Source organism: Astatotilapia calliptera, chromosome 18 (assembly GCF_900246225.1).
Source record: "Astatotilapia calliptera chromosome 18, fAstCal1.2, whole genome shotgun sequence".
NCBI classification, from domain to species: Eukaryota; Metazoa; Chordata; class Actinopteri; order Cichliformes; family Cichlidae; genus Astatotilapia; species Astatotilapia calliptera.
The window spans coordinates 5,905,096-5,920,059 of NC_039319.1; the positions used below are offsets into that span (position 1 = coordinate 5,905,096).

General features: G+C 39.1%; 1 protein-coding gene across 2 annotated transcripts in view; it reads left to right on the top strand.

The window, feature by feature from the left end:
• Window positions 1–14,964, top strand: part of LOC113010403 (receptor-type tyrosine-protein phosphatase N2-like) — a 233,130-nt gene that overhangs the window by 207,116 nt on the left and 11,050 nt on the right. For both annotated transcript variants that reach the window (XM_026149408.1, XM_026149409.1), the window contains 3 exons: window positions 552–718; window positions 7,824–7,877; window positions 13,818–13,882. In XM_026149408.1, the coding sequence (XP_026005193.1) occupies window positions 552–718; window positions 7,824–7,877; window positions 13,818–13,882 (286 nt within the window). The remainder of the gene's footprint in view (window positions 1–551; window positions 719–7,823; window positions 7,878–13,817; window positions 13,883–14,964) is intronic.

A 14,964-nucleotide genomic window follows, 5' to 3' on the forward strand; every position in this document is an offset into this window, starting at 1 on the left:
TCTCACATGTTGTTCAAATCTGCTGTTTATGAAGGGCAGCCAATCAGAAGAAAGTCTTCAATTAGACATTGAAAGGTGCAAAATTGGCCTGTTTCAGGGCTGCACCAATGCCAGTGTATGCTGAACATGATTATTTAGGATGCTACACAGCTAGGCGTTAGGCTACAGCAGTTTTATTCCATTAGCATCTGACTCAGTATAGCATGTGTTAGATCCATCTCCTACTCAGGGAACTCAGCCCCACCCCCCACTATAAATATTATGTGACTTTTAGGGCTAATTATCGTATGAACTTGACTGTGACCAAATAAAAAATCAAAGATTATTTATCACAAAGGATTATCGTCTTAATAAAACATGGGATATTAAGTTGTCTTCCACTTGTAATCAGTCAGTTATCACGTGACGTCTGTGTTTTTGTCATCATAATTCAATTTAGAAGTAATTTACTCTTCTGGAATTAGTAAGTACATAAGCCGATCAGAACATTTCTCGACTACCATAAATTTCATGCATGGGGAAATACATGTCTGTCTCCTGCATCCTTCCAGGTGAACCTGGTCTCTGAACACATCTGGTGCGATGACTTCCTGGTTCGTAGCTTCTACTTGAAGAACATGCAGACCAACGAAACGCGGACCGTCACTCAGTTCCATTTCCTGACCTGGCTCAACCAGAACGTGCCGGAGACTAGCCGAACACTACTTGACTTCCGCAGGTAGGGAGCTTCTTCAGAAAGTTTCAGAAAGCTTAAAACAAAACAGCTCACTCTCGTTCCTGGGTCATCTAAAGCTGCTGGGTTTGTTTCCAGTCCTCAGGCATCAGAAACATGTGTATAAAGTCATTTGGCCTTTTTTAGTTTTCAGTGCACAGACCTAACAGTAAAAGAAAAACTGAAAACATCTTGGGGCAAAACACAAAGGGAGTCAAAAACATGGACCAATAACTCTCTCCATCCAGTTTTCTTTCTTACGAGGTGCCGTGGTGTTTACAGCAAGACCATCTGTCCTGCTTTAAGGGTGAAGGTTTCCTCTTATGCATCATAAATGACCATTGACCCTGTGCCGGGGTCCTTTTCACTGTTATCTCTTGACAAAATGGAGAAAAACTAAACAGCCATGAGACAAGGAGCTGTGAAAAGCAGCATTGTTATCCCTCACAGCGATACTACCTACCTTTGAGTTGACTCCTACTCTTTAACCATGGCCTGCACATTGTATGTTTTTTAAACCTATTTTTCAGAGGGCCCGGTGGCGCCAGTGTCCGGCAGCCTCGCCTCTGTCAGTGCGCCCCAGGGTGGCTGTGGCTACAATGTAGCTTGCCATCACCAGTGTGTGAATGTGTGTGTGAATGGGTGGATGACTGGATATGTAAAGCGCTTTGGGGTCCTTAGGGACTAGTAAAAGCGCTATATAAATACAGGCCATTTACCATTACCATTTAGTATAGTATAAAAGTCTTCTTTGCAATTTGCTTAAAGAGTTACTTGAAACTGATTTTCATTTGAAATGCATAAAGTACTTAAGCCAGCTTTTAATGTTGATAGAGAAAGCACTGAGGTTTCAGAAGCCATCAAAGAAACTTTTTGGAAGTTCTCTTCAAAGGCGCCTTTGGAGCAAACCCACTTTGATAACAGCATTCATTTCCACAGCAGAGCTGAGAAACACCTTGCATGATATCATTCAGGAAAAATCGCCACAGTCCGTTTCTTCCCTCGACTTTTGCTCCGGTAGAACAAAGGCAGCCTGCGTTTTCATTTTGTAAGTGTACATAAGAAAAACCAAACTACAGAGCAATGGTAGCGGAACATTTGCTTTTGTGTGCATGCTGTCAGTCTTCTCCACATGTAAATATAACAAGAAGGTACGGATGGGAGAAATATTACATAAATAAATGTTTTTGCAGTGCTTTGCGTTTCTTTTTTGTTTGTTCTGCTTGATATGTTGCAGTGCTTGACTAACTGGAACTCTCACTGATCCTTTTCTTTCATCCTGTGATGAATAGGCTAACTTTCAGGAGCCACACGGCCTTTGGTTCAACAGCCTCTTCCGTTGTCCTTAAGTTTTGGTGTATTTGTTAGCCCATGCAACTTATCTGAAGGTTCTCAGAATTCACGAGTAGGGCATCAGAAGAGCAAAAAAGTCAGAAATCCAACCTTGCAGGAAAATCTTCCAATGCACCTAAATCGCTTTAGCTTCCAAGGCTTGAATTTTGTATATGCAGTTTTATTACAGTTCAGAAACTGGTCAGGCTGTGCCATATATTAAAATCCAGTATGCGTGATGGTTCTTCTCTGGCATTTTATTTAAAACAAAGATAAAGTGAAAGAGTCTAATAGAAGCTCCTGAAGTTGTTTGTTTTCCACCCTCCTCCTCCTTCTTGAGCCACAGAGGCTTTGAAAGGCTTTCGTGATTTCCTTACAGCATAATGGCTTCAAACCTCGCACTTCTCCAGGAGTTTTGACTTGTGATCCTGAGGTGCAGGCAGAAAAATATCTATATATCCTCTAAACATCCTGGGCGCTTTCCACTCGATAACAGTGTAATTCAAAATGCATTGAAGATACTCTTCCAAAGTGATCCTTTATCTCTGGCGCCTTTATAACTGCTCTCCTCCTTTTCCCCTTCGACCTCTTTTAAACTGATATACTGTATTGCCTATTAGGTGTTAGCCGCCCTGGCCCCTTTTCTCTGATTCACTGTGGATTTTCTCAAGTGATAGACCCCAAGTCAGGTTTATATATAGGCCTGGTGTCTCCATTCTGCTGGCGCACATCAATTAGGTGGGATATCAAGAGTAAGAGTTTGTGGTCACTGCTATTATAAAAGGGTCTGGTGGGCGTCACCATACACCATCAGTTAGGAAATATTGCCTTTACTCACAGGGCAGCTGGGTCAGAACACAATGAAGAAGGCACAGAGGGAGATATTTTTCACTTTTATTACAGCAGATATGGTGCTTTCGTAATAGCAACCTGCCCTTTTCTTTATTTTTTGGTGTTGCCTTTTTTCACCTCGGCGATTTGAGGATACCGGCTGAAGTACCTCTCCATCATTTGCGCTTGTGCAGGCATGTTGTTCACTAATCACACCGGCCTGACTGACCCGAAGCCTTGCTTACAACTCCTCTCTGTCCTTCCCCCGTTTTACCAGCTAACTTGCGGTTGCCAGTGTCATTTTTGTGATGTTGCAGCTAGTAATATAAGCCCAGTTGCATAGTCACAAAAGTGATCATTGGAGACTGTGACTCTACAACCAGGGGGCCTCATGGGCCCTCCCCCCAACCCACCCTTTTACTTCTCTTTTTCCCGGTCTTCTCCTCCTCCCCTTATTTTCTCCTTCTTCATCTCACTCCTCCTTCTCTGTTCTCGCTGTGCCCAGTGACCTGAGATGACCTCTTCCCTTTTTGCTTGCTCATGGTTTGCTTGACTGCCTCCGGTCTCCCCTCCTCTCTCGCCATGCTTCCTTTTCCTCTCTTGGTCGCTTTTGTCTCTCTTGCTCCTGCCCGGTATCTGTCTCTCCTCCCTCACTTAGCTTTAGTCTATTTCTTTTTTCTGTGTTGCCTGGTGATTCCTGACTTAGGGTCTAATACTTTGTCCTTATATAAACAATAAATAAAACTTATGTTTGTTTTTTTTGGGGATTGTCCAGTCATTCATCATATGTGCTGGTATCAGATTCTTATAGTAGCAAAACATAACCTTGAATTTATTATACATGTTTTATAAACCACTTTATTATATACTACTACTGGAGTAAATCATGTAAAATAGCCGTCCATCAATTTTCTTCCACTTATCCTACGTGCAAATTGGAGATTTACAGTATATTTTGTTGTGGACGCGTGTATTTTAACCCAAACTGTGGCCTTTTCCTATATGGGTAGTTTTGTTACCTAATTCTAACAAGTCAGTAAATAAAAATAAAATTCTAAAATATCATACTAGCCAAAGTCCAGTCTGCCAGGTCTCAGACCATCAACAAAGGAAAACATTTCTTTCCAACCTGCTAATGTGGACTTTGCTGGATCGTCTGCATGCAAAGGGGAACAAACTTTACAATCACTTCTATGAGACTGGGCTCCCTCCATCTAGATCCAGCTGATTACACAGTACAGGCTTTGAGCTTTATAAGTCACTTTCACCTTTGCTTACTGGATAGGTTTAGGCACTGAAACTGTATGGTTAGGTTAAGGAAAGGATGAGGGTCTGGATTAAAATGTGCCCCTTTAAACTGAACCCGGTGCATCACAGAACTTGTGCCAAAAACACTTTGTGTGTGAGATGCCAGCTTTTTCAACAACATGGCAGTATTTGACTGAAGTCACTGAAACATATGTATATAGGCTTAGTTGTATCAAATAGGCAGATCTGGGACCAGTTTCATAATGTGGAAATTTGCATGCGCTGTTTACAGGCAGATTGCAAATGGTGGCAGTGTGGCATTTCATGAGTTATTGTCTCTAAAAATACATTTTTAAGTGCTGCAGGGCTGCTGCGTGTCGATGCATGGGTTGTGTAGACATTACTGTGTTTGAAATAATGGAACACACCCAATTAAAAACATGACCTCATATTGCAAATGTGTTGATCGGAGAAATGTTGACCTTGTTGTACATTTTTGGTGGTTTGCAGACAACAACCGGATCTTTCATAATATTGATCCAAAAATGCTAATGCGTATAAAGAGCGGACATATTCTAAGTCTTTCATTTCTGTCCGTCAGCTTGCCAGTCTGTATCTTTCACCATCTCTCTCTGTCGTCATCCACTCCATTGATTTTTTTTCCCACTCTTTTCTGCGCCTCCCTTTCTGGCTTTTGATCCCCCTCTCGCTATCTGGCTAATATCTCTCTTATGGGGCATTTCCTTTGAATCTCACGCCCTTCTACACACCCACACCCGACCTCCCACCCCGCCTACTGGCGATTCTCTGCTGGCTGTTTCCATGGTTACATCACTTTTGATTGTCTCTAGTGAGGTCTGACTTTTCAATTTTAGTGGGGCGGTGGATGAAAATGTGAGGGGAATTTTGGTGATCAGCCTTTGTGTTTTTTAAAACTCAAGCTTGTGTAATGTTGCTTGTTGTTTGCCCTGCAGGAAACACCAGGTAAAACCCACTGCTTATGTCATTTATTTAGCTACAAAGTGACAATTATATAATTATACTTGCTTTTTTTTGCCTTCTTTTGACCTCATGTAATAATGAGATATATACATTTTTAATTCAAGTGCAATAACTCAGGATATGAACAATGAGCAAGACAAATAACTGATCATTACTTTGTACTTTGTACTTCCCACTACACCCTGTTTAAATAAGTGTTTTTAAAGACAGTTATAAATTTTAATAATTAAACATAAATGACCACAAAAACTTCAAGTTCAAGGAAGGAAAAGCATCAAAACTGCACATTTGAAGCTTCTCTTTCTGACTGGTGATGCATAATGGATTATGAAAAGGCCACACACATACACACAGCGTACCTTCACATAATATGTTTCAGATGAATATTGTTATTTTGAGTTTCACCATAAAATAGAATCAGAGATGATCTCCAGCTGGGATCAAACTCGGCCTTTCTGCTGCGTTCTCAGATGGAAGCTGTGAGTTTGTGCAGATCTGCTCACTGCTCTGTTTTTTGATGAGCAAGGTGCAAAGTTGTTGTTTTTTAACCCCAGTCTTTAAAAAGAGAGAGAGAAGAATGTGGTGTTCCTCATACTGTTGATGTTCTTTTATGCATGGGTGACAGCAGCCACAGATTGTCCTCCGTTGTGGAATATTATGATGATTTTCTTTCAGATTATAAATGTCTGTGCGATTCCTCATGGTTGTGTTCAACTATACTCATTATGAAATAAGAAGAAGTTAAAAAAACATGTACTATTTCATTTTGCGAATGAAGCATGGCTCTCTGATCTTTTGAAATTTGGTTTAAATTAAACTGTGCAGCACTATTATATGTGCTAGAAGCAAACAGTAAAGCAGGTTTTTGTAACAGCATGTAGATTATGGTCTTACTACATGAGACTATAAATTCTAATAATACAAAACCCAGTTCGGAAAAAGATGTCATTGTGTAATATCTAAATAAGAACAATGCAATGATTGATTGACATATTTTATTTACAACAGAACACAGAAAACAGATCAAATGTTTAGATTGTATAAATGTGACATTCAAAAATAAGTCATTCAGAATTTGATGGCAAAAACATGTTTACTGTAATATCAGTCTGTGGACATCTGGGGCAGGCAGGATAGTTCAGCATCTGAATTCTACTTCAAAGCCGTGCTGTTGTAATGATGCAGCATGCAGTTTAACATTGTCTTGCTGAAATATGCAAGCCCTTCCCTGAGCAAGACGATGGGTGTTGATCTAAAACCTGTATACATCTTTGAGCACTGATGGTGGCATTCCATGTGCAAGCTGCCACAGGAGTACTAATGCACTCCCATACAACCAGAGATGCAGACTTAAAACTGAACCTTTGAAGCTAATACCAAGCCAGATGGTCCCCTCTTCTTTTTTGTCTGGAGGGCACGGCGTCATTGCTTTCCACAGAATTTCAAATTTCAATTCATCTGACCACAGAACAGTTTTCCATTTTGCCTCAGTCCATTTTAAATGGGCTTTGGCATTTCTGGATCATGTTCACAGATGGCTTCTTCTTTGCACAGTAGAGTTTTATCCTGCATTTATGGACGGTGCAGTGAACTGTCTTCAAAGGCAATCATTTCTCAGTGTTCCTGAGACCATGCAGCGATTTGCATGACAGAGTGATGACTGTTTTTAGTGCAGTGTCACCTGAAGGCCGGAAGATCATCAGCATCCAGTATTGATTTTCGGGCTTGCCTTTGAGCACTGACTTTTCACCAGATTCTCTTATTCTTTTTCTGATATTGTGCACTGCAGGGAATGAGATATTGGAAGTGCAGGAACATTATTCTTAAATTCTCCCACAATTTGTACGTGCAGATTTCTGCTCATATTCACATCTGAGAAACACTCTTTAAGATGTCTTTTTTATGTTACTGACCTGCTGCCAGTTAACCTAATTAGTTGCAAAATGTTCCTCCAGCTGTTACTTTTAAGTACCACTCACTTTCCAGCATTTAATTGCCCCATCCCATCTCTTTTGAGATGTGACGCTGCTGCCAAATCTAAAATTATCTGCAAATATTTGTGTCATGTTTATTTACATTTCAAACGGCATTGCACCTTTTTTGGAATTAGGGCTCTGTTATCAAATTGTCCACTATACCATGGTAGGTGGTATGGGACAAATTGGTGAATTTTATGGCAGTGATAGCCTTACTGAGTACCAGTTTTGACATGTAAAAACATGTAAAACATACTAAAATTATAAGTAGTTTTGTGCAGGATGTTTTTTCTTATTTTTTGAAGCCTAGATGCACCTGTGCTGACTGTATGTGATGCTGTATCTGTGATATTAATCCTCCAGAATCAGGTGTTACTGTTCTAAAGTAATGTTTAGGTTAACTCTTTCCTGTTTTAAATTTTTTCCTTGCAGGTTTTAATTCATCTATGCATGCAATAACCAAGAAGAAAAGTGTACTTACCTTCATCTTTATTACTATTAGTAAATATGCATTCTGTCAGGGAGATAAAACTGAACTGAACCTCAGCTGTGCAACACCATTGGTTTCCCAGTTCAGCTGTTATAAAGCAGATAATTGGCTCCTTAAAGTATTTTTTTCTGTTGATTTCTATGACGGATTTCTTAAGCGATATCTCTCCTTTTTATCATGTCTGTGTCTGTGTTAACACTAACTTTTTCTTTCTGTCTTGTTTTTTTTACAGGAAAGTTAACAAGTGCTACCGGGGCCGCTCATGTCCTATCATAGTCCACTGCAGGCAAGTATGCTAATAACTAAGGCAGAATGCATTTTATGGTGGCTTATTCATAGGGTTCTAGCTTCTATTCAGTGAATTCAGTATCAAATGCATTCTGTTTTCAGAGAGACATGCTGCATTATGCTGGCAAACTCGCAAACAAGCACAGATCTTTTAAAGTTGCTGGTTAAATTGTTTTAAAGTTTTAAAGGATTTAAAACTCAAATTGCCCGGGTCCTTTGTGGTTTCTGACCTCCAGTCCACATCACCATTTAATTCCCCACCAACTGCCATGTCACTTGTCAGCATGTGTGGGACGACAAACATTTTAAATGAGAGATTAGCCAAAAAGTTGTGATTTAATTTGACAAACTGTCCGCGGAGGAGGGTAACTTTTAATTGGAGGCAGTTCAAAGCTTGCAGCTTGCCGGTCAGAGCCAGTGGGTGAGAGTGAGAGAGGGTAAATAGAAGTAGGCAGGGTTGCAGCTGTTGTGTTTGCATATGTGTGTGTGTTTTTGTATAATCACATCTGCATACCCCTACCACCTGAGGAAATAACTCAGACCAGTGAGACATAATTAAATCGGTATTTAGCAGAAAAATCTGCCACAGTTTTTTTGTGCAAGCATCCTCAGATGATTGGATTAAAAAAAAAAACTTCAATAACAGATAGCCCTTATGTCTGTCTGCTCACTACTCCACCAAATGATCTATTATTTAATATGGTGCAATGGCTCCACTATGATGAAACTGTACATTTCTCGCTCTAACTGCTAGTCTACACCAGAGTATTAAACCTGCCTTTATGGAGCACCAGCCACAGTAACTTGAACATCCTGAATTTTCTCGGCTACTCTTATGACACTTACTTACTCTGATGATCAACCAAATCCTTCAATTTGACGTGTGTTATTGCATTAGAGGTTTCGAATTTTAAACAGGATTTGTTGTTATGCGACTTGCCGGGCATTGAAATCAACGTAGTTCTATATATATATATATATATATATATATATATATAGCAGCATTTTGCAATAACTGTCATCTCGAGACACTTTACTGTTAAGTTGAATACCAGACAACATTAGAGAGAGAACCCAGACAATTAAATCTTCCCCTTGGAGAAAGCACATGGTGACAGTGAGGAGAAAGAACCCCCTTTTAACAGGAAGAGCACAGAGAGAACAACATATAGGACTAAACACATACTACAGGAGAGAGCAGACAAAAGTTATTTCCATGTAGCAGTAGCACAGTAACATATAACTGAGAAGTCAAAAGACAGGAATGGATAAGAAATGCTCAATGCTTCATTGGAAGTCTGCCAACAGCCTGAGGGCTCACGGTCACCTAATCGAGCCCTAACTATAAGCTTTATCAAAACGGAAGGTTTGAAGCCTAATCTTTGCAGTAAAGAGGATGTTTCTATCTCCCAAAAGCAAACGAGAGAGCGGAGCCTGATAGCTGAAGGCTCTGCTTCCTATTCTACTTTTGGAAGCTCGCAAGTGAGCCTGTAGTCTGAGAGCGAAGTGCTCTATTGAGATGAAATGATACTATGAGGTTCTTAAGAAATGATAGGGCCTAATTCAAGACGAGGAAAAAGGATTTTAAATTCAATGCTGAATTTAGCAAGGAGCCACTAAAGAGAAACTAACATGGTTGAAATATGAGTTGTCTTTCTACTTCCTGCAGTACTGTCACAGCGGTGTTTTAGATCAATTGCAAGCTTTTCAGGTAGCTTTCAGTGCAACAGAATGATAAAGAATTACAATGGCCAGTCCTAGTCCTTTAAAGCCAAGTGTTTCACATTTGATCCACGAGTTTTTGAGACAATGATGTAAAAGTCAATGTGAAATAAACTGCACAATTCATTTTTAAGGAAGAAATTGCACCAAAAAAATGCTGGATGCAGCAGATATGATAAAAATTAAAACTCCTATATGCAAATGAATGTATTATTTTTTATTTTGTCAGAATGAACATTAAACGCTAAATTTTCTGGCAATTATTTTATGGTTTAGGCTTTAAAGGCTTAGTGGTAACAAACATATAGAAGCTAGCATGACATGTTATTGTATAATGGAAATAAAACCTTTGACAATTTGATTTATTCTCCTCCCAAATCATCTAACAATGCCACTGTGGTGCCATTTTACTGTACATGTATGTCATTACAGTAAGCTAATAAAACTAAAAAGAAACTTTATGCAATGTATTATGACAGTAGTAAAAATAAGAAATTAAAATTGCAATGCAAAACACAAATACTTATGTCACTTATGCCACGTGCATGTCTGATTCTCTTTCTGAAATAAATATGAGCACCCACAAAATCTCACTCAATCTGTTCAGTGTTCTTGGGACATATGAGCTTCAGTTTAACATGTATGCAGCGAGTACATGAAAAAGCTGCTATTAGGGTTTGTAGGACAAGTACACGCAGCTATGGTGAGCACAGAGGTTGATATGCATCATTCCTGTTTGAAGTTAATAAGCAACATAATTATGGTGGTAAATTCATTAGTCTAAAAATTATCCTGACAAAAGAAATTAATAATTTGTGCTTACAAACACAATTAAAGACAAAATAAATTTTTTCAATATTTTTAATTTACCAAGTCAGCCTGTCACCGCCTGCACTGCTTAACACAAGATGAACTTTGTTACCCACAAGGGTAACTTTCCTTACTTTTTAATGTGCTTGAAGGCTGCAGTGTTTTCACGTTAGTTTGGTATCACTTAAATCCTCAGTAGGCGGGAGAATGTGAAGCACAGTTGGAGGTGTTTATTCATTTTTGGTCAGTATGATATTAAAGTTTGCATAGATAAAACCATTGCACACATAATTATTGTGTTGCATGTTGCAGCACAAGTGAGCCTAAATGTAATGATGTGACTATGGTAACAAAGGAAGTAAATATCTTAAACATAGTAGGTAAGGTAACGAGTCAGATGTTCCCTGTGATTTGAGTGAAAAAAAACCCTCCACATTAAAAGTGAAATGTGTGGGTGAAGTGTTTGATTCATCCAGTCTGCACCGACGCTGCTCGACATCTCTGACCTCAGCATCCAGACAAACTGTCTTCATCAGAGCTGACTGGCAGGAGAAATTTACTTATGTGATAAAAACAGGTTTCACACCAGCACAGCAGGAAAAAATCTGCAATGTTGGTTTTTTTTAAAAATATGGATTCTTTCTGCGTATTGATTTCCCCTCCCTGCTGAAATGATAAAGTTCACAGTGACACCAGAAGTCTAATCAATCATTACACTAAAAAGTTCTCAACATATAAAGAGCAGGAGACTTTAAATGTGGCTGTAGCCACACAGGAGAAATAAAACGAAGCAGACGCTCTACAAAAATATTGAAGCACTTATTAATTTACATTTCTTGGAGCCGGTATGACTTTATTTACATCTTATCATAGAAGTTTATTTCTCCTATGAAGTGCACAGGTTTTGGTTTCAGACCTTTTGCCAAACCGACTGATTTTTGGAAATTGCACAAATCAACAGTTTTACTTAAGAAGGCTCCTCACTGAGTGAAGTGACCCATCTGTATCTGTGTGGCAGCCATAACAAGAGTGGGTTGAATTCCCTAAATACAGAGGAAAGGTGCTTCAGTGTCTCCTTTGTTACCTCCTTTAGTATATGATGTGCTGAATCAACTTTAATGAAAGGAAAGGAAATATTGCGTTTTTTGAACTTCCAGTTTTTGAAACTGACAAGCAGATGATAAACATTTCTCTGCTTTATTAAAATCTGCATGTTATGGGTTTGCTTCCCAGTGTGAAGCACTCTGTGTATTTAGAAAAGTGCCTTTATAAAAAGAGATCATGATAAAAAGATCAAAGTGAAGTTTGCATTGATTATGTACTCATTTTGAGAGTTTCTGTAATGCCAGCTTTTAGAGGTACCACAAATTAAAAATGTTCTTCAGAGATGCCGAAAGTTTTAATAAAAGCAAGCGTTAGAGCGGATCATCTATTCAGCAGGAGGAGAAAATCTGGGTGGAAAGCTGGGGAATCCATATTTCTTACAGTTGGAGGGCTGACGCTTTTTATGCTGGATATTTTCTGGGTGGTAAGGTTTGAGTGGCAGTGAAGTTTTCCAGTGATTAATGCGCTTCGAATGCATTTAGATGCTTATGAAGACAAGATTCTAACCTCGATTTGGACCGGTCCAAGTACATTCCTAAACTCAAGCAGCCAAACATATCTAAGGCTGCGATAATATAGAGACTGATAAACTTTGATGTTCATGCTGTAGAGACTTTCACTTAGAGCCTCCAAATGATTTTGTCAAAGTCAACTGTGCACAGCCATTTATCACTGTAATGCATGCAGAGGGCAGAGTGAAGCAGTCAGAGTGAGGAGTGAGCACACTGAAGAGCGCAGATGCAGAAATTCAATAATCACACAGCAGCGTTCTCTCTTTTTTCCATCCACTGTGTATTTTTCTATTTCATCTTTCTCTTTCCCTTCCTCCTTGCCTCTTTCCATGTCTATCACTTTAAACAGAGTCAGAGAAGGCAGCAGACATCTTGACATGTTTACTCACAGCCCTCAGGCGTGTGCTGACACACACACACACACACATCACATATCTTTGATCACTTTGTAATGATCCTGGCAAGGTGCAGTGATACGATAGAGCTAAAATCACACCGTAATAACCTGTATAACACACACATGAACACGTGCAAATCTAGTGTGTAAGATCAGAGCATCTCTGTAGAATAGGCACATACACACTCGCAGGCTGCAGTGGCACTTCTCAATTACTGCAGAAAATAACAAAGGTCCCAGTGAAAATGAAATATTCAGAAAGTATGGACCCATGCCAGCATGCACACACACACACACACATACACACACACACATACACGTGCACACACCAGCGCATGAAATAGACTGGTAGGGGTGCAGACATCAATTTTCAACACTTGAAATAAATCTTGGATAGAAAATATTCCCTCCACATACAAAGCAGAGCGTAATTCAGTTTCTGCACACTGTGTTCAGTGTGTTTATTTCAGAATAGACAAACATACATTTGCTCCTATGTCTCTAAAAACAGGTTTACATTTTTTGATGTTTTAAAAAGAACCTCTCAGTCTCTCGTTTCCATAATTGTACACGTTTGAAGTTGCTTATCCCCCTGAAATGGCATTAGAAGACTCGTAAACCTCGACGTATTAAATCTTTCTGATTGATGCTCGCTCGCTTAACACTGGAGTTGGGTCGCGTCTGTCTTCACTCCAGAGGAAAAACAAAGAAAGACAATAACATGAACATGGCAGAGGATACAAAATAAATATAGCAACTGTAAACCTGAAGGTGTTACTCGGCTTTGCAAGCTTGCCAGCAGTCCTGCCAAGTGATCTTATGCTATAAACATTTCAGTGTAATATTTTTTTCCTGGGTTATATGTTATTTAAAATTGTATGAGACACTGAAAGAACATTTAGTCCTCCTTGTCTGAACTTGAAGAAGTCGACACGGTGGAAGAGCTGATTGTGATAATGCGCTGTGTAATTATCTCTAATCAGCTCTCACACTCAGCCGCTCATATTTTTACCTAATCAGTACATAACTGTATTAATGCAGTATTGCTTTTTGGGCATTAACAGGAACATTTAGTGTACCTGTAAAAGATTTTTATTCCTTTTATTCACTCGTATTAATGTTACACTTTGTGCATTTTCCACATCCGTATACGTATGACATCACATAGCAACAGAGTAATGATGTAAATGAACATTATGGAAATTAATGTAGAAGTATAATTAAAAACATCAAGTGACAGGAATTAGAAAATTGCTTAATTGGCGATAAGCGACGATATGACGTTATCAGACAAATTTAATTAATGCTTCTCCGTCTGTCTCTCATCCTCTTGCATTCTCCCTTTTTCTCTCTCTCCCTCATATCCTACTCTCTCTCTCATCCATCTGAGCAGCGATGGTGCTGGAAGAACTGGGACCTACATCCTGATCGACATGGTCCTTAACAAGATGGCTAAAGGTAGGTGTTCCCTATCCTTTTCCCCGCCCTTCCTTTTCGCCCGTGTGGAGAAGGTGCTCAGTTTGCCCTCCCTGTTGTGACTGGAGAAATAAAAAGCACGGCTGTCAAATTATTCCCGCTATCATCAAAGTTATTGCTTTTTGCAAAGTTGGATGATTGCATTGAAAATAATGACATTTAATTAGATCATTACAGTGATGAGTAGCTACGAACAATGACATTTTCCATTAGCACACTCGATCACTCTTACTTTCTGCCTCTGAGCCAGAGAAAACAAGCTGATTTTTAAAATATATTATTAGTTATTTTTTATTAGCTTTTGCTTAATTACTGCAAATGAATATCTGTTTCATTATCTCAGTGGATGCTCCGCTGCTCTGGCACCATGCTGCAGCTTGTTTTTCTCCTGTCTTGCCAACAAAACACAGTTAAACTCAGTAAAATCCAGACAGAGAGCAAGTGTGATTTTCATGACGTGGTGACAGAAACGAGCTAAAAAGAAGTGGAGATGTAAAATTAGTGTGCAGGCTGTTGGTAATTAACCTGAACTGACCATGAATTGTTTATTTGAAGTGCCATCAGGACTCACAGCCAGTGGATTTTAAGCACATTATAAGTGCTTGATAATTACTATAATTACAGTATGATATAATAACACAGCGAGTAATTATGTAAGAGACTGAATATTTTAAGGGGCAGTGACGGTTCTTGATATCATGTTAAGTGAAGTCTCCTTTACTGAAGTTCAGGTTGATTGTATTTTATTTACAAAATATTTTGATTTGTTTTTAACAAACCAACTTCCTTTTACTTCCTCCATTCATGTGGTTCGATTTGTTTATAAGCCTGAGCCTGTAATTACACATCTGACTAGTCTCATGTCTTTCAAATTAAAAGTCTCTAATTGAGTGTGGGCTTCATGTTAGAAGAACTTTGAAAAGGTAGATGATGTTAATAAGGCAGATGTTTAGTGTGTGTCAGTAAAGTCTTTCTAAAAATTGATTCCTCATGTTTCGGTTACACGATGTAAAGACAGAAGGTGATCAATCCACTGTTTCTACTGATTGGATATTTGTGTGTAT